The following is a 25,182-nucleotide window of genomic DNA, read 5'->3' on the forward strand; positions in this document are numbered from 1 at the left end:
CAGTCAGGGTCAGGTCCCATTGGGAAACATGAGAGTCCATCTGGGTTGGACTGCTGAGCCATCAGGCAAAACAGAATCTCACACTGGTAACAGCTGAGGAACTGGCCTGCTGTTGAAACCTGTGTGCCATCTTGACTGGCAGATGCACCGTGCAGCTAAAGAGAGAGACTAAGGACGTGTGATCCGTGACCAGGTGAAACTTCACACCATGTAGAAACACATGAATCATTCTGATTGAGTAAATAGTGGCAAGGGCTTCCTGTTCAATCTGAGAAGTGTCTGAGACAAGTAGTATTGGCTGATAGGAATTGTTGGGATTCCAAAGGACCAGTGTAGCCCACTAGCCTTACCGAGATGCATCAGTAGCCACAACAAACTGTCAGCCCAGCAAATGTGGCCAAGCACAAGTCCAAATGATGACTGTCTTTCAAACTGTTGAGTGCTTGTTCACATGCTGGCATCCAAAGAATCAATGTGCCATTTTTGGGCAACTGCTTTAGAGGATATGCCATAATAGCTGCCTGTGTAATGAAATTGTGGTAATAAGCAACATTGCGTAAAACTGCGTGTAGCTCCTCGATATAAGCAGGTCGAGGGAGGGCCTTTATAACCTCGACGTGACTGTCAGGTGGACCTCCCGAAAGCAAATGATGCATCATAGGTATTCAATAGATCGCTGAAAGAAATGTGATTTATTCAGTTTGCACTCGAGACCCACATCACACCGTGTCTGAAACAGAAGCCAAAGGTTCCGTAAGTGTTCCTTGATGGGACTCATGACTACAATTTCAGCTAGACAGTCCATACAAAAAGAGACCTGTTCTGTGAGTTGGTCCAAATAAAGTTGAAAAAAAGGCCATAGCACTCAAGATCCCAAAAATAATCTGCGGTACTTGTAGAGACCAAAGGGCCTGTTGACTCCAAGCAACTGCAGGAACTCCTCACTTAGTGGTAGTTGGAAATATGCCTCTGACACATCAAATATGGAAAAATACTGTCCCCCACCAGTTTTTCAATGAGTTCTTATGGACACAGGACGAGGTACGTGTTGACCATAAAGTGTGCATTAATTGTCCTCTCGAAACTGCTGCAAAGACACAGCTTGCCGGGGGATTTGCAGCATCTCAGTCACACCTTCAAGGTGAGAGGACTGCGGTAACACTAAGTCAACTCTCATAACGTACCTCAGTGACTGCTACTGTCACTATTCAACTCACCTGCTCCAGTGCTCAGCAGCACGATCAAACATTGGACGCATAGGGGACAGTACGTGCAGCCGATAGATGGTGCCACCTTGAGATGCTTACGAGCAATGAGCAATCAATCCCATATAATCCCAGAACGGAGTGCACACAACTTCATTCTGTTATCTTGTATGCTCATGTTAACTTGACTCAAGTCTTGGGGCTCTTTGCATCATATCCAATTTGTCATGGCATTACACTTGGACTGTGAATGGAACTTCTAAACTTGTTTCTCATTAAAGTGATTTACACTTTAGGCGTGTACTTACTTGGGTGTGTAGTTGCTATAGACATGGGCACTGTCATGCTGAGAAAACCAGTCACTTGCTGACAAACATCAGACCTTTCTACTGCACACTTTTGTCTTCTCCTAATGTCTAAACAGGAAACTTTATTATGGTCTGACCTGGTGGAATAAACTCTGATTTCACTATTCTCCTCACACAAAAAACAAAAACAAACCACCACTACCTCAATGTGTGACTTCACTTCACATGTCCACTTGGGGAGGCAGCACTGACATCTTCCATCTGTTTAATTGTCATTTAGGTTGCATGTCATTACCCTAGTACTGAGAAACACTAATAATAACTATTTTAGAAAAAAATCTGTGACAGTCTGGTGACATTCTGTTGAAACATAGCACGCTTCCAGTCGACACTCATTTTGCTGGACTGTACAATGTAGAAACTGCCAGATGTCTAGAATGAGGTGTGCCATCAATCAACATTTCACCAAATTAGAAATGAGCAAAGCACTGGTACGTTCAAGTTTTCCACACAGCATCAACTCTGCAAACTTTTACAACTCCACGAGAGCTTTAGAAGCATTTTTCCCAGAGCGGAAAGCAAAATTTCACAGCTGGTGCTTTTCACTTGTACTCATCTTTCCACTGTAAGAAATGAGAGAATGAACCAAATGCAGCAAAAAAACTCACTACAGGCAGAGAAAAATTTGCAGACCATTCATATCTCTCTCTCTCTCTCTCTCTCTCTCTCTCTCTCTCTCTCTCTCTCTCTCTCTCTGTCTCTCTCTGTATGTGTGTGTGTGTGTGTGTGTGTGTGTGTGTGTGTGTGTGTGCGCGCAGAGGGGGGGAGGGAGGGGGAGGGGGGGGGAGGGAGGAGGGAGCAAAGAGCAGGGAGCGAACTGCATGCTGCAGATGCTCCACACAGTGCAGCATTGAACTTTTGGGTAGTCCCATGCACAGCCATTCGAACAGCCCCTACACACTAATACAATAAGAAACAAATTTTATAACTAGACTAGTCACTCCAACGATGACAGGCTTTTTACAGAAAAAAGAGCCTTCACAGGTGCGGACGACTATGGCAACATGCCGAAGATCCAATTACTGATGTACCCTAGTACAGAGTACAAGTTGTTGTGAGTGGCACATAACTTTAGTCCCACCACTTGTCCTGGTCTCTCACAGAGGTATTTTCACCAAAGCGAATGCTGCAGCTCTTTCTTTCCCTTGGCCTCAATCTCTGAGTCCACAATCTCCTAGATGGGACCACGTTAATGGGTAGTCAATTCTAGACATGCAGATAATTTGACCAACTGTATGATATGGCCCTATAGTGGTATACTAGCACTGTGCATGGCAGAACTAACAGATCTTTTTGTAATGGTCACTGTGTAATTGTGGGCATGGACGAGCTCCACTTTAAAAGAAAAGTATGATATTTAATCTGGTGTAACTCACTCAAACACAGCAGGAACCAAGTGTCGGACTTCCCAAATAGTGACACCGAAGTGGAGACGCCGCAGGTTGTGGAGTTTCCCCAGGGCGGTGAGAGTTTTTGTGGCCTCCTCGACGCTGATCTTGTGGTTGATTATCAGCTCGAGGTGCTCCAGCACGTCGGCACACACAAGTAGCAGCGGAACTATACTCCTGTGGAGAAGAGCACAATACGGCTTTATGTGCTGATGAGGTGTACAGGTAAATCCTTCTACACAACTTCAGTCAAATTCACAACTCTGTAACAGTCAAACGTGGGGAGTCAGCACACAATCGACATCTGAAAATTCCACAGAAACATAGGAAGAGCTGAAGCAATGACTCAACTATTGGAGAAAAGCAAATATACATTATAGTGTTTACAGATTTCAAATAATTTTGAAACAATTCCATCTGGAATAGACAGTCTGACATTCTTAAGGCAGCAGGGATTAAACATAAGAAGCGAAACACAATCTACAATTTGTACAGTAATTGCTGCATGGTTAATATATAATGTGGCTCCTTTCAATATAGCCACACCTTTTACAGGGTAAGAAAAGCCAGTGACTAGCTATGGTAGGAGGTCACAGGTAGTCTTTGGGACAGTACTGCACCTTGGTCAACTATGAGTGAATGACTCATGGGGCGCAGGGTCGGGAGCAGGGTTGCGAGCAGGATGAACAAGGATATTCTGTAAGTTTGGTAGGCTCCAGAACACAGCTTTGGGTGATGCATGTAGGATATCCCTCATCTCAGAGCTGAACCCCTGTGGAGGATGGATTGAGCTCTTCAAAGCCAAGGAGACACTGGGTGATCAGAGAAGTGCTGGTCAGTGGTCAGTTAACACATTTACTGGTGTCACTAGAGGAGGCCGCAGTGGATATCTGATTGCGGATGAGCTGGATAGAATAGTCTGTCAATAAAACCTCTGGTATGCTTATCAGTACCTCTCCAGGAGAGACTGTTTAAAGCAGTACTATTCGTGTGGGTCAAGAGGTTTGCATGTTCGTGTGACACTAAGAGCTAAGCGGTAGCATAGCTACTGGGAGGGTCTCCCGAGCCGGACAGGTCTTGATCGAAGAACCAGACGAAGTGTATCTCAGAATGCTTTATTTTCCCATTCCTTGTCCTTCACCTTTTCACATTTTTCAGAGTGAGGAAATGAACCTTGACAGCTGTAGAGAAAGCCTTGAAATTCTGCAGGAAGAGATGGCGAATGCAGTCGTCAACCAGTAAATCAGGAGCAACAAGATTTGGGTTGGAGATGAATGCATTAAGACATTGTGAAGAGAAGAGAAGCCGAGAAAGGCTTGCTACAAGTCGCACATATTGCTCGAGGCAAAGCACAGTTCAAAGAAATATCGAGAAATAACTGAGCAATCCTGATGAGAGCAAAGAGAATGTGCATCAAAGGAATGAGGAGGCTCAACAAGATTTCTTGGGGAAAGAGGTGCAAAAGATGTGCTGTAAAGTCACCTTCTTCAAGAATAGATACCAGAGTTGCCAAAAATTCATCAAGGACAATAACAGGACCACATTCACCAATTAGTTCAATATTGCTGTGAGATGGAAACAACACTTCAGGGAGCTCCTCAACTGTGATGATCCTAAAGATGTGCTTGAATTTCAACATCCTGACATTGTAGATTTAAATTGCTGGGGAAATTAAGATCACCCACATTGGAGGAAATGAATATTTAGATAATGAAACTGAAGGAGAATTAAAGTCCAGGAGAAGATTGAGTCCAGGCAGATGTCATTCAAGCTGACGGAGAGACACTCCAGAAAAAAATACAGTTAATCAAGAGGATCTGGGTTTTGGAGGAGATCCGAGAAGATTGGAAGACAACAGTCGTCTGCTCTGTATACAAGAAAGATGAGAAAAAGGATTGCAGCTACTACAGAGGGTGCCTCTTGTAAGATCTTGTCTAACTGTATACTGGATAGAATCCAGCTATTTGCAGAAGCAGTGACTGGTGAGTATCAGAGGGGATTCAGAAAGGGCTATTCATATGTCAACATCTATGTGCTGCAACGGCTTACCGAAAACATGTGGGAATGTGGCAAAGACCTACATGTGCTATTCAGGGATTTTACAAACGGATATATTGCATTCACTGAGAGAGACGTATGAGTTGCCTAACCAAATTTTCAATGCCCAAGAAACTCATCAGCCTAGTTCGAGCCTGTCTCACTGATTCCAATGGGAAAATGAAGCTTGTGAAACAAGTCAAGGAGAGCTTTTACATAAAAGGAGAACTTTTACATAAAAACAGAGTTCAGACAAAAAAATGGTGTGTCACCGACATTGTTCGACCTGGTGTTCAAAAAAACAATAGGGAAGCTTTCCATAAAAAATTAAAGTGACAGAGGTAGATGTTGAGAAAATCGCATACCTCCATCTGTCAATGTTGCAGCCCTGTCCTCTAGACCTAAGGGAGAACTGATGCGGTTGATCGACAGGGTGGAGGTGGAAGTGAGTAGAATAGATCTCCTTGTGAATAAATTGAAGACAGAGTATCCAGTGATAAGCTCGACCCATGCCTGTTTGAGAGACCCACTCCAACCTCTGATAGTCAGAACCTGATCATACAAATGGGTTCATAATTTTAAATGTCTGGGGGCAATCTTTACGAATGACACATCGTGTAAAGCAGAAATCACAGGTCTGTAGAGTTGTGAAACTTGGAATATGCAGAAAAATCTTCTCATTTTCCAGTAAAAAGTCTTACGAGAGCTCTATGGTCTGGCAGAAGATAAGATCATTGGAGAATGGAAGATCCAACATAATTGTGAGGGGGCTGAAATCTGTAACAGATCAAACATTGCAGACCTGATGAGAAGCAAGCAGCTAGTATTGGCAGGGCATGTCACTCGGATGGGTAAATACTGAAGGCCTTTGAAATCCGTGGATTTTACTTCATGTGGAAGAAAACCACTAGAAAGACCAAAGAAAAGGTGGAGAAATGGAATGTACAAGGACTTGCTGCAGATCACAGAAGGTGACTGGTGACAGAAGGCACAAAACAGATTCCAATGGAAGAAGAGACTCGTAGCCGTGCACGATCCTCTGGACCTGATCGCGTAAAGTATGTGAGGTAATCTTTACATTTAGCCAACTCCTGTTTTCCTTTACAGATGCAGTAAGACTGTAAGGAAGACACTTTTTGAGATGGAATGGCTGACAGTTTACAAAGTGAGATGTAGTTGGTGGTTGGTCCACTCGATATGAACAGAAGAGGTTGAGACTGACATATAAGAAAAGACTTGGTAAGCTGAGAAGGACCAGGTGAAGTGGATTTCAGAGCAGATGTAGAGGAAGTGGAGATACAAGCAAGGATTTTCCCGTCACGAGCCCAAGTCGTGAAAATATTATCAATGAATCTGAACCTGACAATGCGTTGTAAGTGTTGACTGGGTAGGAAAGAATCAAAATGTTGTAAGACACTTAAAGAATCATCCAATTTAAATGTTGGCAGAATATCAGTGGGCTCAAGTGAAAATTATTCTTTCACTATCCAGGGACACAGCGCAGCGATACTGGTGCACTGTACATCCCATTATAATTAATCTAAAAGAATATTGAAGAATGCTAAAAAAATCCACTATTTTGGTAATGACTGTGAGGGACCATTAAACAAATTAATTTTAAAAAGACACGAGAAGAACAGCTGAAAGATAGCACAAAAACCCTACAAAATCAAATACTATCTTCATCAAGTTAGTTTCAGTTTTAACACGTTATCATCACCGAAGTTCAGTTTCATTTTATTTTGGAAGAGAATTGGGCAAATTCTTCTTGTGCAGAATGGTCCTCAGAATTCAGACACATCCTGAAGGCAGAAGTTTCCATAACTTTAAACCATTTGAGAGTTTTTAGCGAACCTGCAAGCAAGGAGGAGGAGTAGTGTTGTGATGTCTCGAGACCACCTCGTAATATAACTTAAAGAATAAATTAGCATCTTTTGTGTGAGAAGAAAATTTGATACCAGCAAGGTATGTAGCTTTTAAATATTTAGAACTGTGGATGTTTCAGACAATCATAGAGCTAAATACAACACAACATTATGTCACTGCACGGTTTACGCATTCCTGAGGACCTTCGCCGTCATTCCATTAGCCCAAATGAGAGGTACACATTCCTCGTGTGCTGCTTGTTGCTGAGCATCCTAAAACATCAGTGGGGAGAACTTACCTGTTTACAAAGTAGTATCTGTGCTCTGTTCGGAAAAAAATGTATGTAGCACTGTTTAGAAAAAAATTACTGGTAATTGAACCTATTTCTAAGTTTAATCAATTAAATTTCCAGTTAGATCAAAAGTATATTATCCAGGCCTCTCAAATCTTCAATTATTAATTTTACATTCTAAAGGAAAAATTAATAACTATTATTTGTTACACGAACAAAAATTATAAAGGGACAAATAACAAAAATTGAGGTTTCTTCCATTCCCACAGGGGTGGAAAGGAAGAAGCACACGAGGTAAGAGAGACGCTCAATACATAACAGACCCTGTAACAAAAGGAGTGGGAAGGCAGAGGACCTGGGTGAACCACCAAGCCCAGTTGAAGCCAATCCAGACAGGGTGAAGGGGGAAGCAACACCGATAAGGTGGAAGGTCCCTCACTTAAATAAAGCGATAAAAGCCCCCATCACAAATAAAACATAAAACGAGATCCGCCGCTGAGGCATTGTCAGCCAACACAAGGGGTAGCGAGTCTGGAAAGCTTAAAGCCCGTCGAAGGGTGGCCAAGTTTGGGCAGTCCAATAAGATGTGAGCCACAGTCAACATCGATCCACAATGACAGATAGGCGGGTCCTCATGACGGAGGAGACAACCCTGAGTCAAAAAAAAAGTATGGCCAATGCAGAGCCAGCAGAGGACAACAGAGGTCTTACAAGAGGCCCATAAGAAGGACCGGCATAGAGTTGTAGAATCCTTAATTGCCCTGAGCTTGTTCGGCGAAGAAAGAGTGATCCCTTCTGCATCCCAAAAACCCAAAACCTGACATCGTAATGCCAAGCGAAGGTCTATTTCTGGAATGCCAATAGCAATAGATGGCCTGGTAGTAGCTAATTTAGCCAGTTGACTGCCAGGAATCCCAACAAGGTCTGGCGTCCAAATTAAAACCACCGAGCATCCACGTTGAGTGAGGAGATAAAGGGACCAATGGGTGACGAGGGAAGCACCGGCAGATAGCGTGCAAACTGCTCAATGAGTCACTACAGGTAGTGAAGGGGAGTCCTGAGCAGAAGCAGATATGGTCCAGTATGTGCAAGATGGCTACCAATTCAGCAGTAAAAACACTACTGCCATCTGGCAAGGAATGAAGTTCCATGCGTCGCGCATAGGTGTAAGCAAAACCAGTGTGGCCAACAACCATGGAGCCATCAGTATAGATCACTTCTGAACCCTGAATTGCTGGAGCTCAGAAAAGAGTGACTGAATGCGGACAGCCATGGTAAGCCCACATCGTGGCCGCCACTGCAGCAGGGTGATCGTGTCTGGATAAAGGAGACCATAATTAGCGTGCTTTGGGGTGCAGCGAATGCGGAGCGCATAAGATATTGGACGTTGCTGGCGCCAAACTTGCAGTGGTGGAATCCCCCTCTCTGTGAGAAAGCTAAGTATGGGGCTACTCTGGAAGGCACCAGTCGCAAGTCGGACCCAACAGTGGTGGATGGGGTCTAGTATCTGCAGTGTCGAAGGCAACGCAGAACCACAGACAGGACTTTCATAGTCTAAACGAGACTGGACCAACGCTTGATACAATCGCAGGAGAACACAGCGGTCTGCACCCCATGTGGTATTGCACATACACATAAGAACATTGAGATGGGAGCAGCACGTCCTCTTCAGCTGGCGAAGGTGAGGGAGCCATGTCAACCAGGCATCGAAGACCAGACCCAAGAAGCATGAGTGTCCACCACCTCGAGGGCCTGGCCATCGAGGAACAGTTCTGGATGGGGATGGATTGCACGGCGATAGCAGAAATGCATGACACAAGTCTTGGCCGCCAAAAACTGAAAGCCATGGGAGAGAGCCCATGAGTGCGCCGGACAGATTACGCCCTGTAAATGGCATTCTGCAGTGCCCATTACGGAGGAGGCGAGGTAGACACAAAAATCGTCAACATACAAAGAGGGGGACACTGTCAGCCCAACAGCTGTCAACAGACCATTAATGGCTACGAGAGAGAGGGACGCTCAGCACGGAACCCTGTGGAATGCCATTTTTTTGCCGATGGGGAGAGCTGTAGGAGGAGCCAACTTGGACCCGAAAAGAGTGACAAGAAAGTAAGTTACAGATAAAAATGGGCAGAGCACCATGGAAGCCCCATTCGTGATGGGTGGTGAGGATGTTGTGGCACCAGGTGGTGTCATCTTTATGCAAATCAAAGAAGACTGCAAGGAGGTGTTGCTGATGGGCAAAAGCTGACCGAATAGCAGACTCCAGGTGAACCAAGTTATCCACCATAGAGCAGCCACAGCTAAAACCACTTTGAGTCAATGACAAAAGATCGTGGGATTCAAGGATCCAAAACAGCTGCCGACTCACCGTGCATTCAAGGAGCTTGCAGAGGGTGTTAGCAAGGCTAATTGGATGGTAGCTATCCAACTGAAGAGGCAGCTTCCCTGGCTTCAATACCGGAACAACAATGATTTCCTGTGACTGTGTAGGAAATTCACCCTCACCCCACAGACGGTTGAAGAGGGACAGTATCCGACGGTGGCCAGCCACTGGTAAGTGTTGGAACATTTGGTTATGTATCCCATCCGATCCGGGAGCCATGTCAGGACAAAGGGCGAGGGGACTGGCAAATTCCCACTCACTCAATGGGGTATTATATGGCTCTGAGCAGTGAGAAACAAAAGACAAAGGCAGTCGTTCTGAATGCTCTTTCAGGAGAAGGATACTGAGTCGATGCCGAAGCTTGAGCAAAGTGCTGAGCGAAATTTTCTGCCACAAAGTCCGGATTGGTAAGGACAACACCATGCACAGAAATTCCTGCAACCCCAGTGGGAGGACAGTGGCCAAAAATTCGTCAGAGTTTCACCCAGACTTGTGAAGTGGGGGTGTGGGGACCTATGGCAGCTACATATCGTTCCCAGCAAATCTGTTTCTGAAATTTGATTAGGTAGCGGGCCCGGGCATGGAGTTGTTTAAAGACCAGAAGAAGAGCAGTAGAAGGGTGCCTCTTGAAGTGTTGAAGAGCACGGCAGTGGTCTTTCATAGCTGCAGCAATTTCCGGAGTCTACCAAGGCACCATCTTCCAGTGGGGGGAACCTGAAGAAGAAGGGATTGCTGAAACAGCTGCTGAAAGGATGGAGGCAGTCAAAGTCTGAGTAGATTCATCAACACTGTCGTGTGGCAATACAGGGGGGATGGGAGCAGAGGAGAAAGCACGCCAATCAGCCTTAGATATGGCCCACCTGGGAGGATGACAGAGCGAGAGACACTGAAGGAAGGTCAAAACAATCGGATAATGGTCGCTGTCTCATTAGTCATCGTGGACGCCCCACTGAATGGAGGGAAGAAGGCCAGGACTGCAGACGGAGAGGTCAATGGTTGAGAAAGTGCCGTGCGCCACACTAAAGTGTGTGGGAGCACCTGTGTTTAGTAAACAGAGGTCAAGCCCCGCCAGAACAGCTTCAACTGTCCTGCCCAGGTCAGTAGTCGCGTGACTACCCTAAAAAGGGTTGTGGGCATTAAAGTCCCCTAATAACAGGAAGGGAGAAGGGGATTGTTGAAGAAGGGTGGTGAGGGCATGGGATGTTGGCGGCCTGTTAGGTGAGAGGTAGAGATTACAGATTGTGATTGGAATGGCCAGATGGACCCTTGCAGCAATGGCTTCCATAGTAGTATGGAGGGGAACCCATTTACTAACAATGTCCTTACGGACCAAGGTGCAAACACCACCAGAAGCCCGCAAGGTGCCAATTTGGTTCCGACAAAGTGTGGAACCCAAGAAGGGTGGGTGAGTAAGAATTGACAAAATGGGTCTCCTGGAGCGCAATATAAGCGGCAGAGTACAAGGAAAGAAGGAGCTGCAACTCTGGAAGGTGACGCAAATATCCATTACAATTCCACTGGAGGATTCTCAAGCCGGAACCCAAAGTGGAAGTGAATGGACCGGAGTCGGTCACGCCACCGAGTCACTATCCGTCACCGATAAGGATAGGGTAATATCCATATAGGTGGGGCCAGACTCTGTCGGTTCATTGACTGTAGGAGGGCAAGGCTGCATCTCAGGGGGTACCAGAGTGGACTTGACCTCATTCCTGCATTTCTGCTTCTTCTCTTGGCAAGGAAGAGCAGGGCAGACTTCAGAGGCAAGGAATCACCCTGCCGATGTGGAGCAGCAGATCGCCTTTCAGGGGGAATGCCGGGAAGAGGAGTCCTGGGAGGGAGCTCCAGTACCGGTGGCCTCCGAAGGAGGAGAGCACTTCTCTGGTGGGGGAGGAGTAACAGCACCCAAAGGGGTGGGTATGGGTACTGAAAGGCAGGGGGAGTGGGAGAGTGGGGGAGGAGGAGAGGGGAGGGGGAGGAGGCTGAATGCATGGGGCGAATGGGGTGGGGATGGGAAGAGGAGGGAGTAGGAGGGGGAATGGGTGTAATTGAAGCAAAAATAGATGTCATAGACACAGGATGGAGCCGGTCATGTTTTTGACGAGCCTCAGTGTAGGTGAGCCGATCTAAGGTTTTGTACTCTTGAATCCTCCTTTCTTTCACAAACATCGGGCATAAGGCGAGTGTGGAGAATGCTGTCCATTTCAATTTACACACATTGGCAGGGGAGCACAGGCACTCCCCTCACGGAGGGGGCACCCACAATAACCACAGAGGTGATCAGTGGTGCAGCAGAAAGCCATGTGTCCAAACCTTAAGCATTTAAAACATCTCATCAGTGGTGGAATATAAGGTTTTACATCACACCGATACACCATTAACTTGATCTTCTCTGGGAAGACATTCCCCTCGAAGGCCAGGACAAAGGCAGCCATAGTGATGCAATTGTCTGGAGGGCCTCGCTGCACACGGCGGATAAAACGAACCCCTCGCCACTTGAGGTTAGCACGGAGCTCCTCGTCAGTTTGCAGGAGAAGATCTCGGTGGAAAATAATGCCCTGTACTGAGTTCAAAGATTGGTGGGGTGTGACTGAGACTGGGATGTCACCGAGACGGTTACAAGCACACAGGGCATCAGATTGGGCAGCAGAAGATGTCTCGATGAGCAAAGCATCAGACTGCATTTTACTCATCGATTTAACTTCGCCATACTTATCTTCAATTGTCTCCACGAAAAACAAAGCCTCGGTCATGGCAAAACTATCACCATCCGTCCTGGTACAAACCAGGTACCGAGGGAAAGGTTTCAACCCAAGCTGGCGAGTTTGACCCTCTTCCCAGGGAGTGGCCATGGGAGGGAAGGCTGAAGGATCAGAAGAAGGAGTGTCACATCTGCTACCACTCTTAGAGACGGCCACAGCATGGCCATGATGGTGAAGCTTCATGCACAAGGCGTTCGCCCTAGTACCACCCAATCCGATCAGGGGCTCACCCCATGGGTGCCACCCAGTCGCAGCAAGAGCCATATGGCACGGCGGCCATTACAGGGAGTTTTGGCACCCCAAAGTGATGAGCATCGACTCCTGGGCAGACACGAGGTGTTAACAGCTCAGGTACTAGTAGTGTGATCCCTGTGGTTTCAGGGGGGCTAAGACAAGGGGTTCTTAACAGCCCCACCACACGGACTGGCTACAGTGCTGGTGACCTAGCAGGAGGGGGGCCAGGGTGCAAAGGGAAAGGGGAGGGGAGGGCGAGAGGAACCTGCACCATGGAAGCTAGGTAGGGAGTTCATCTCCAAGTGGCTCACACTGAATGGAAAATTTTGGAAATGGAGGTCAAACCCCAAGGGGACAAAACACGCCGAAAAAGATGTGGAAACAGCAAACTAAACAATAGCACAGACCAAAACAAAGCCAGGAAGATAGCTAGGTCAACATAAAGAAGTCCACTAAGAGGGAAAAGAGGGGGCACGAACAAAGGAGCAAGGATAAGGAGGGAGAGGAACAGGGATGGTAATGCAGCCTTCAAAGGAAAGGAAAGGAGACTGCAATAGCTCGGGGGCCTGTGCGTACGACACACGTACTTACTATAGGACTGTGGGCCCCCTTGGGGGGGGTAAAATTTTTCTTTACAGTCTATAGTCTAGAGCAGTGGTTTCCAACAGGTGGTCCACGGACCCCCAGGGGTCCGCGAGCTATGCCAGAGGGGTCCGCGAGATGCTATTATAATAAAAAATATATTAAATATATTTTGTATGATAATAGAGTTTTTGTTTTGGCCACTTCCTGCATGAGCAGAGCTTTAGCGAACGCTAACTTCTGCGTCTAGCAATAATCAAAACTTTAACAATAACAATAAATTGAAAAAGTTTTAAGCTCAATATTTTTTCAATAATGAATATGTCAATGTTTTTTCTAAGTACCAAAAATAGAAAATGTATAAAAAGACTTTTAATTTGGCTTTTTTAGGTGCCTGATACTGTGATATGACAAGGTACCAATCATGCTCAATGAGGGGGTCCTCGAGAAAATTTTGTTGGTAACCCCTGGTCTAGAGAGTATATAACCATGTAATTTCATATAGATTGGCTGATAAAAAATTCATAAAAATCATAATTGCATCAGACCAAAAAAGTCCCAAAAATTATATCATTTCATTAGAGAAAAAAGAAATTTCATTTATTCTCCAAATATTGAAGTGTAATTTCATGCCAACACAATGGTAAAAACAACAAAACTTTGAAACTTTGGAGTACAATAAAATGGAAAAACAGACAGAAAAATTGCTAAAATTTTGTGCGGTTATCATTTACTTATAGATGATGGACACGACAAAACATGTTTGTGTCAAAGACTGAGCAATAAACGCAGTGATATGCAATGATCAGAATTACATGCCTTCTCTGGAAATGACTGCATGATGTGTAAATCTTCACTTTGGCTAATTAGGAATGTAAAGATAACCAACCAAAATTAAAAGGTATGAATTAGGACAGAGTGGTACTAGTTACACAGAGGAGGGGTTGTGCGGAAGACGGGCACACTTAAAAGTAGGCTAAGCTATGGGACAAAGCCCTTACTCAGATTTATAACCCCCTCCCCCTCCCCCCCCCCCTCTCTCTCTCTCTCTCTCTCTCTCTCTCTCTCTCTCTCCATACTATCACAACAACTAATCACGCACATGGTCACTGGTGTCTCTGGTTGCTGAACCAAACTGTGGGGCTCAAGGCCTCTTCAATGGGGTGAGCAGTAACCCATCCTAATTCACACTGCTATTCCATTCAGGTTTTTCCAGTGTTAAATTTTACATATAAGTGGATTTCAAAATAAAAGTAAAATCTATTACTCAGTTAATGCCCATTATTTTGCACATAATTCAGTTATTTAACTTCCGACAGAAGAGAGCAGGTAAAAAAGACTATGACAAAAAATATCACCACTTTTGGAGGCGTGTGAGGTTTAACTGAAAACTTTTTGGAAAAATACTTTTTGTATTTATCTTTTACACACTGGATGCGTGAATTCAATTCCACAAACATTTTTAAGACAATTTGAACAGTAAAAATATAGGTCCCAATATACCAAGCTTGACTAAATTCCAAAACTCTTGCTCCATTATCAATTAGCACGGAAAGTTCACAGAATATTCAGATCACACTAATATGTCTGAAATCATCAATTTATATTCAGATATTCTGAGGAGACAAAAGACAGTTAAAATGAAATTTTAGTATTAACTGTGGTCTCTTTCCCCAAAGCACCGTCTAGTGGAGTAAGATATCTTTCTGTGCTCCACCGTATATTCGTCATAATTGATGGCAAAAGCCATTTATTGTCAAAAGTACCTGTGATGAATTTAATTTAAAACTACAAGAAGAGTATTCAGTTTGTTATTTTTCCATTTTCTTTATCACCAGTGTGTCAAGCATAATTCTGTATCCCTTCTGAAGACTAACCAATGTGTTTGGATTTTAGAGTCTTTCAAAAGTTTGTAGACAGCAAACTGGCAAACATGACATCTCTCATGTGACTCTATGAAAACTGAAAAATAATTAATAGTAGTTGACACCTGCCTTCCATTCTACTGACTTAGTCATCTTTTATCCTAATTAATCTTCTGAAACATAAATGAAAACAGCCAATACATTAAATTGTAAGGCAGAATCTCCACACAAAAAAAAATGAAATTATTACAGTAGGAATCAATCAAATTCCAGAAATGATTAGTAATGGGACTGAATTGTTTTGTTTATGATAAAATGAGTATTTTTTTCACAAGCTTTGATTTGAGTGACAAGTTCTTTAAGACAGGTCCTTTGCACAGAAATGAACATTTTGATTATGCTCTACATGTCGTTCTTAAACTCAAAGTTGTACATTTTCCTGCCGAGATGGGCACCGAGCTCATGGAGGACTATACTAAATAATTTACAAAACATCAAACACAGAAGCTTAAGTTTACATCTGATTACCTTGGTATGTATACAGTTTTATCAAAAAATAAGATTTTTTTAAAAAGAAAAGGCAATTTTTTTTTAGACAAAATTGCTGGATAGCACTTAGCATCAGTACTGCTGATAGACGCATACAGAAGTAAAATTGATACACTTACTAGCTTTCAAAATCAACAGTTCCTTCCTCAGGAAGGGGGGAGGGACAGTTTGGCGAGGGTTAAACAGGAAGGACAGGTCACAGGCCAGGATGAAAACAACTCACTTTGAGGATAGAAAGTGTGCGCACAGCAGAGGTGGCAATGCAGCGATTGATCGTACGAGATGAGCGTCACGACTTTAGACTCACCTGCCGTTGACTGATGTCCACCTGATACGCAGGCTCTTGAGCACACATTTATGGGAACTGATGAAATACTCGGCATCTTGATACTGGTAGCATAGGCCGTACATGTCCCCCAAGCCCAAGTCACTTAAATGTGGGCAGCCATCAGCTATAATGCGCAGTGGAATCACCTTCTCTGCAACTTCAGTTTCTCGTATGTGCAGCACTCGCAGGTCTGCCAGCCGTGCCACAGCGTCCAAGAATCTCACGTTTGCCCGGACACCCTTGTCGGAAATGGACAATGTACGGATCTTTCTACAGCCAGCAAAGAGGTTGTCTGCTTCCTGAATCAAAGCGAAGCAGACACGAGTCAGGTTTATGATACATTATGGATAATTTGCAGAACTGATACGAGTACAAAAACAAAGTCAATCGCGTATATACAGGACATCGAAACTGCACATCTTAACAAATCAACTCATTAGACACAGGGAAGGATAAAAAGGGTGACAAAACTGCCCCAGAATTCCAAAATTACACGGATTACATCATCAGGGGTATCTGTCTAAGCTACGTGTGACTGAATTTCAGTTACACTGCAGTACTTGCCATCTGAATGATGTAATGAAAATACAGTAAGATAAAAAAATGACACCACAAAGAAGTTAAGCAAACTGGTCACAAATTGATGTTCATACAGGCATTGACGAATGATGCAAAACTGTAGACCTTGGCAGCTGACAGATGGATGTGTAATGCTGCAGCACAATGTCGTAATGTAATTGGCAAGGCTAGTAAAAAGAGGAATATCAATACCAGGGCACAAAGTCTTCGCAAATTTCATTATGTGTACTCAGTTGTACAGCAACTATGCCTCACAGACAAGAGCATGAGTATATATATGCACATGTCGGGATTTGAGAGAGAACATGTAGTTGGGCTCAAAGAACCCGGTCAGAATAAACAGCGAATTGTTCCACATTTGAATAGGGAGTGATACCACTATTCGAAGATGTCGGCAGGCATAGGTGAATGGTGGCAAAACATAGTGTCAGAAAGGAAGCGGTGACCTAGAGAGAGGACAGAATGTGGTGGCCGAGCAATCGCCAGAGAGGCACTAAGAGCCTCAAATTCACATTATCATTGATCCATTGTGCAACTGGTGCTTCAGTGACTGCAAAAATCATTAATAGGAGGCTCACACAAAGGGGGCTGAGCTCACAGCAGCCCATGCACCAACTGCCATTGACATCTGCACGTCGACATGCCTATTTGCAGTGCTGTTGGGTACATTTGGCTGCGAATCACATTGACTGGAGTAGAACTGTCTTCAGAGATTAGTTCCACTTCAAACTGAACACTGATGAGCAGTGAAGACGTATCTCGAGGTGACATGGACGAAGGTGTGATACCAACCTGATTGTTGCCCACTATATGGCCTGACATCCAGGAGTGATGGCCTGGGGCACCATTTCTTTTCATAGTAGGACCTTTTGGTTATCATCTGTAACACCCTTACAGAACAGAAGGGCACTGACGATATCTCACACCCCAATTTGTTGCCCTTCATGGCAAACAACCCTGAGTTTGCATTTCAGCAAGATAATGCCCACCCACACAGTGTGATAATTTCTACAGTTTGTCTTTGTGCTTGCCAAACCCTACCTTGGCCAGTAAGGTTGCTGGATTCCTATCCAACTGAGAACATTTCAAGTATTTCGGGCAGGACCCTCCGACCACCTTGAGATTTTGATGATCTAATGCGTCAGTCGGATGGAAGTTTGCACGATATGCCTCAGGAGGACATCCAACACCACTTTCAATCAATGCCAAGCTAGCTGCTAGCATAAGGACAACAGCTGGACCAATGCATTATTGGCTTGCTCAATTTGTGATGCTCTTTGTCTTGAATAAATCATTCAATTTTTCTCAAATTGTAAACATTTGATTGTTATACACTACATTACTGCTATCAACTTCATCCCATTTGGATTCTTCTGTCCTGGTGTCTTTTTTTCCTTATTATTGTGGTATTGGTTTATGAAAGAAGTTTAACAAAATTCTGATATTTATAATTTATGAATTAATACAAAATGGTTATTTAAAATGTGTTTGATGTTGAATGTGTGGGGATCATAACAACACAGATTCATATACATACTGTGTTGGGAGTAGATCCTTGCCATCCCAGTCAGCACGTTGCATATAGCTGATGGCCTGTGACCACAAGGAGATACTGCCATTTTGTTCTCACTTCCTCTAATCATTTATTTAAAAACTGTACCCATGTGTGTGTGGGGGGGAGGGGGGGGGAGGTTGAGAGAGAGAGAGAGAGAGAGAGAGAGAGAGAGAGAGAGGGAGGGAGGGACGGGCGAGGAGGGAGGGGAAGGGGTGTGGCAAATAAAATGGGAGAGTGAAAGCGGCTTACTAAATAATTATGTTGCACTAGTTAGCTACCACTTGTTTCTCGTACTGAAAGGTTATTTACCACAAGCATCATTCAAAAATTTTAAAATAGCAACAGATTTGTAACTGAATTCATACTATCACAAATTATGAAGATAAATATTTTGCTGGTGAAGTGTGAAAATAAGCTGAATCACCTAAAAATTTATCGTATCAGATTCCCTTGATAACTTCCCTTTTTTCTTTTGACACACAGTGCAATATATTTGACGTAAATAGTTATTATGGCTATATCTAGTTCAATATAACAGTACAAGAAAGAAATACTGATTAATTAAGGGGAGAGCCTGGCACTGCTACTCTTGAACAAGGCTTCCAATATCTGGTTTGACGCAACTCTAAGTCAACTCTCCACATGAGTGTCAGTGATTAGAAAAAAGTGATGCAAAACGGGCAGAGCACACTAATAAGGCTGCAATATTTTTCCTTAAGCACATACTTTTGACAGAACTCCAATAGAGGTACACTTTCAAACTTTTTCCAAATCTGAGTGACACTGAGAATCTTCACAAGCCATATGTAAATCTTTGGAGACTTTGTCTGCACTTATGCAGAGAGCGGAACAAAAGAGATTGAGACTTACTTTATTGCCCTTGAAGTCTCAAAATCTACTACTGAATTCCTCTATTTAGGTATGATATTATGTGTAAATCTCAGACAGAATTTTTATTGCTGCTTTTTCTGCTGGTGAGGAAAATACACAAAACTGTTATTTGTGATTCCCAACTTCACAGAGTTATTTTATCTTAAATGGCTCCACACGGTGATACATAGTTCTTATTAACTGTTCTTTCCATTGGAAAAATATATTTAGTTTATCTGAGTGAGCCGTTGTAACTACCACAAAAGTAAAATCCCACATCATATTGCACCTTCAAATTCATACTTCAATCGATCCCTTGGTTCCTTCCACCACAGCAATGCAAATGCCTCAAACCAAGAGGCCTACCGATGAAAAAGGCACTTCAAAGAGGAACAGCAAATTTTTGCATGAATCACTGCCAGTGGAGAAATGAAGGTTGATCACCAGTCTGGTTCTAACTAGTAGAAACAATTTCATATTGGTATCGGTCTCACCAATTTTTGGATTAATTGCTTTTAAATGATATATTCAAAATAGTGTTTCAGCATTCTAGAAAAGGCATTCATCTGGCAGTTCATTTACTTAATAAATAACACATCCACAAATTGCTACTTCTCATGTGTGGCCACAATGTTGCCGGACAGCATTGTCAGACTACAATGTTGGCAATAGCCAACTTTTACAGTCTGTACCTCAATTGTCCATGACAGAGGTTGGATTGTTTCAGCTGTCAACAAACTGAGTCCATTCGGACTGGCTTTAATTGTGAGGAGCAGGAAATTGGAAAATGTCTGCCACTGCTGGACAGGATGGAGATGTGGCAGCACTGCTGAGTCATACTCGGCCACAACTAGGAGGCATGCAGTTGGAGCATTGCTGCCGTGCAACTGGTGGGCACTGTGGCTGACCGTTTGTGTTTGGATGGCCCTTTTCCTTAAACTCACGAGAACATATATGTGGTAGACAGCCTTGCCTCTGGGTACTCGGGCTACAAAATCTTTGCAAATGTCCCCACCACTGCAGAAATAGACAACTGGTAGAAACTTCACTTTTGATCAACTCACTCTCGGCTCCTCGAGGCAAGGAGTGTTTCGGGAGGGCCGTCCTAATTTTAGTGCCCTGTCTCGTAGTTGTATCCGAGCCTCCACACTTCACTGGTGATAATGATAGTCGTGTCCCCCCCCCAACCCCCCCTCCACACACACACACACACACACACACACACAGACACACACACACACACACACACACACACACACACACAAAATGTGTTTCAATATTTTTTTCACCATCACTGTACTGTCATTCTCAGGGCAGTCAGTCAAAGTTTGGGGACTGACAGCACACATTTTCTCCATGTTCAAATTGTGGCTAACGGTGTCATGCGTAGTGGTTTTCAGAACACTGAGCACCTCTGCTATGATCTGTATAGTCATTTGACAGTCACCGTTTGAAAGGTTATGAAGACGTGACACATTTCATCACTTTTGCTGGCACGAGGCTCCAGTGTGGGATTCACCATTGACGTCTTCCTGATACCTCTGAAATGATGTTTATAGCTTAATAACTTGAGAATTTCATGAAGCAGAGTCGTTATAGTTTTTCCATGCATCACATCATATCTCACCATACTTTGAGTGAAATTTGCCACTGTCAAATTGGTGCACCCAATCTATTTTCGAAAATACTTTTGGTCTCTCAATTTCATTCATAGTTGTCTCTATCCCACTGGAGTTCTGACTCAATGACAAAATTCAAAAGTTACTATTAAAAGTAAGAAAATTAAAAACTGCAAGAGAAAGAGGAAAATGTACCCAATATCTGATTACAAAATTAACAAGCCAAACAGTCACCTCACACCCATCTCAGTCACTCAACATCAGCTGCTTTACCTGCTCATGTGTGGAACAGCTACATACATAGAGGGGCTTCAACTGTACTTGGCTTCCACATATGGAACAATTACTTAAAAATCTGAATGTTTAAAACACATACAACATAATCATTGCTTATCAGATGAGTGGTATATTCATAATTCATTGTAGTTTCTTCAAATACTGAAAACTGTAGTGGATTACATTAAAATAATGAAAAACAATGACTGTTATAGTTTTTAAGTTTATCTTTCTAAACTTGTATGCCACTTTCTATGAAGATAACTGTTCAGCCTGACAAGTACAACATATAACAAGCTGTGCAAATTGATGTCAACTGACTGATGTAGGCATGTAACAGACATATAACTTTTGGAAAGGGTATTGACCATAGTTTTATTCCCCTATTTGCCCTGTACCATAATTTTTTCTAATTTAATAGTAACTTTGCATTTAGCCTTTTCTGTATTTTTTAACTCTAGGAATGGCTTATAAGAATCAAATCCAATAAACTGTTATAACTCTGACTGAAGTGATCAAGACAATTATAAAAAAGGGACTCTGAGTTTGGGACAGAACTCATCATGACTCATTAATTGACCATAAATTCCACTGTGTGTGCCAACATGTAACTGTAAGGATGTTCACAGAAACAGCAGTACTGATACTCAAAGCCTAAAGCTGACTGACAAGGGACTGTACGAATTTCCCTCACTGATTTGATTCTTATGGGATGTGCAGGGCATGACTATGATTTCAACACACATAAATACGAAGATGCAACTCTCAACCATTTTCGAGAAAATTACGTTTGAACATTCTACAGATATTTATATATTTTGTATGGCCACTAGTACTAACAAAGTCCACAGTAAGTGTGTTAAGCAGTTGGTTTTGGGAGTGCAAGGTCCAAGGATCGAATATCACCGCCTGCACTTTTTTCCCTTCCCACATAATTATTATGACTGTCCAAACCATCATTACTGAATCATTCATTTATTATTTTCATAGTCTTTATGCTGAAAAAAGAAGAAAAAAGCTTCATAATAAGAACAAAAAATGGATAGGCAACTTCCAATTAATTCAGAACAGTCATTTTATTTATATTATTTTATCTACATGTGGCAAGTGTAATGTGTAACCTATGGATCACTGTATGAATCAGGGGGATACTGATCACATTAATTATTGTGAGATGTAGCAACTGTAATGAATGTCAAATCTTTGCATGTGTATGGCTTTTTCAGTGTGTCTATTGCATAACAAATTTGGGTTACATTCGTAAGCAGTTCTCGTATCACACTTATCTGTTGTTAGAATTATGTGAGAAGTGATAGTTGATCCACAGACCTCACGCTTATGAAACTACATGCTTACTCACCTGGCTTCAGAATCCTCGGTTACGTTTCACCACATGAATCGTGTAACCACACGTAAAATGTTCAAATTCGATTCTCTCAAAAACGGTTGCATGTTGCGTCTTGCTATTTGCATATGTTGAAGTCCTAGTCAAGCTCTACACAGCCTGCCAATATGAATCACATCAGTAAGAGGAAGTTTGCCCTCGCGAGCTAGACAGCATTGTGAAGATAAGACATCACCCAAATTGGTCGAGATAGGTGCGAGCATCAGAAGAAAAAAAATAATTTCATTACTGTTCAGACACCCCTCATAGTGAGTGATACTTCCTCCTCAGCAGGGACCTCTCCAGCACCGATATGAGACACTTACCAAGCAAGTCAGCATCTGCCAAAGGTCAGTCTTGAGAGTGGTGAGGTGTGGGCAGCTTCTAGACAGAGCCTGGAAAAAACCAGGTGAGACTTTTTTTTCTAGGATCACAGTCCGCAGCTGTGGCACTGCAGAAAATGTCGCAACAGCCTCCTCTTCACTCGTTTCCTGTCTGTGCCGAGAGTAGTAGATTTGATTTTAGTTGCATTTACACAAGCACAACAATTTCAGCAATAAAATCACATAACTACAAATGTAGCTTTACTGACACAGTTGTGTCCACTGCCTGTTCACAACAGTATGAGTGGGAAATTAAGATATCTTCACTTTCAAAGCAGCATAATTAACCGATTCACAATGGTTCAGACCTGATGACCATACAAGTATACTTCTGTTAACAACTTCGTTCCTTTCACAACCTAATTCAGGAAGCAGTCTCACAAGAAGATATTTGGAGACACTTTCACAACATACTCTATAAAAGAAGTGTTTCCACTGGTTATTCAGTGCTTATTACACCCAACCCTTGACATAGATGCAGTGCATAAAATTCTGCCTCACCATGTTTCTCTTTCTCTCTCTCTCTCTCTCTATCCCCTTCTTTCTTTCTTTTTTTTTTTTTTTTTTCACAATGTTTTGTAGCTACCAGTCCATTTTCAAATGGTATCTTACAAAATTGCACCAGCAAAATGTAGTATAAAAAAGATAATTCTAACACACAATTACCATATTTACTCGAATCTAAGCCGCACTCGAATATAAGCCGCACATGAAAAATGAGACTCGAAATCAAGGACAAAAAAATTTCCCAAATCTAAGCTGCACCTGAAATTTGAGACTTGAAATTCAAGGGGAGAGAAAAGTTTTAGGCCACACCTCCAAATCGAAACAAAGTTGGTCCATTGAAATATGAGACACAATTTAGGTAGAATGAATGGCGATACAGCTACAGTAGTTTGGGTCAAGTCGTAAGCTTAGCAGTTAAGCTTTACTAGGTAGCCACTGCTATGCGTCAGGCACTCCGTCCATATTTATATGGGTACCCTTCCCTTTTCACGTGCTTCGTCTGGTTTGAATTGATTGCTTATTTTTCTTTGATCTGAAAAGTGCCGTTCTTTTTGTTATAGGCGTTTACGTCACTCTAAGCTGAAAATGCATTATTGTACTGTGTCATGCATAGTTTGTCACATTCTGATAATGAGCGTTTACGGCCTGTCGCCGCTCGTGGCATGGCTTGCTTTTGTGCACACTACCACCGCTTACAATTAAAAAGAGAGAGAAATCGTCTCATTAGCGAAACAATGGCAAGAGACTGCTATTTGTTGTTACTTACACTGCTGCTTTCTTTGATAATGACCAACAAGAACTAAATGGTTCAAATGGTTCAAATGGCTCTGAGCACTATGGGACTCAACTGCTGAGGTCATTAGTCCCCTAGAACTTAGAACTAGTTAAACCTAACTAACCTAAGGACATCACAAACATCCATGCCCGAGGCAGGATTCGAACCTGCGACCGTAGCGGTCTTGCGGTTCCAGACTGCAGCGCCTTTAACCGCACGGCCACTTCGGCCAGCAACAAGAACTAAATAATAGAATGCGTATGATAGAAGATGTTCTGAACGAGAGTTTACCGAAAATTTTTCTCCGTTTGAAAATCTTTGCAGACGCCTCTTTAGTACATTACATTCTGCACAGAAATTAGGGTCATCTTAGATTTAAAAATCTAGTCAATTGCCATGCTTCATTTCTAACTCTATCACTATTAGGCATAAGAATAATATGGGTATAAACAAGACATGATATGTATATTCTTCCGCATTTGCTGTTGTCTCACTCTAGCTTCGTAGTTTATTAGGCAGACAGGATTTAAATGAGATAGCAGCAAACACAAAAGAATACATGGCAAAATGTTTATATTCATATTATTCTTACGGTGAAGAGAATACTGCATGTGATTCACAATTCAAAAAGTTCCTATTAGCAACCATCTCTACTCACAGGTAGGAAAAAATTCAGAATGTAGAGTTGGCCATATTGACAAATATCCCAAACAGTCTTGCCAGTCGATTTTCGTAGTACATTGAAATGCTGCTACATTCGAAGATGACCAATACGGAATTTGTATTTACTTCGTTGCATAATGTATGAAAATGTAGTGGTGGAAACTCGGGGCAGAGAAAAAAGCTCGTCTTCCACTTTTTTTTTTTTTAATTTATTTACTGACGCAGAGATTTTGGCGTCAGTATTTATCATTGTGCCTGTAAAACATGCCTGTGTAGCGCTACATATATTCGACGGCAGAAGTTGGTTGTGGCGGCACCTACCAATATTTTTCAGAACTTCTGCCTACTTTGCACTCGATTCTAAGCCGCAGGCAGTTTTATGGATTACAAAAACTGGAAAAAAAGCGCGGCTTAGATTCGAGCAAATATGGTATTCAAAGACAACATTTATGTACTAGGCTTTAAAAAAAAATCAGCAATAACCATGTGTTGTCCAGTACTAAAAAATTCAAACTGGATCATATTCAGTGGTGACATACTAAACATATAACATTCAGTCTAAAGATTTTTAGAACAATTTTTTTTTTTTCATTTCAGAGAATTGGCAATGCTATTATTTATCTTTTGAAACGCTGTTCCTGGGAAGCAAAGATTAAAAAATTAGAATAAAAGTGTTTAAATACAAACTGTCTAGAACAGAACGCACATTGCC

General features: G+C 42.7%; 1 protein-coding gene across 5 annotated transcripts in view; it reads right to left on the bottom strand.

Annotated features, from left to right (window-relative positions):
- The window catches only part of LOC126425124 (F-box/LRR-repeat protein 17-like), a 74,725-nt gene that overhangs the window by 32,237 nt on the left and 17,306 nt on the right, over window positions 1–25,182 (bottom strand). For all 5 annotated transcript variants that reach the window (XM_050088065.1, XM_050088064.1, XM_050088067.1 and 2 more), the window contains exons 3-5: window positions 22,469–22,637; window positions 15,839–16,158; window positions 2,950–3,138 (exon numbers count right to left, since the gene is read on the bottom strand). In XM_050088065.1, coding sequence (XP_049944022.1) covers window positions 2,950–3,138; window positions 15,839–16,158; window positions 22,469–22,637 — 678 coding nt within the window. The remainder of the gene's footprint in view (window positions 1–2,949; window positions 3,139–15,838; window positions 16,159–22,468; window positions 22,638–25,182) is intronic.

Source organism: Schistocerca serialis, chromosome 10 (assembly GCF_023864345.2).
Source record: "Schistocerca serialis cubense isolate TAMUIC-IGC-003099 chromosome 10, iqSchSeri2.2, whole genome shotgun sequence".
Lineage (NCBI taxonomy): Eukaryota > Metazoa > Arthropoda > Insecta > Orthoptera > Acrididae > Schistocerca > Schistocerca serialis.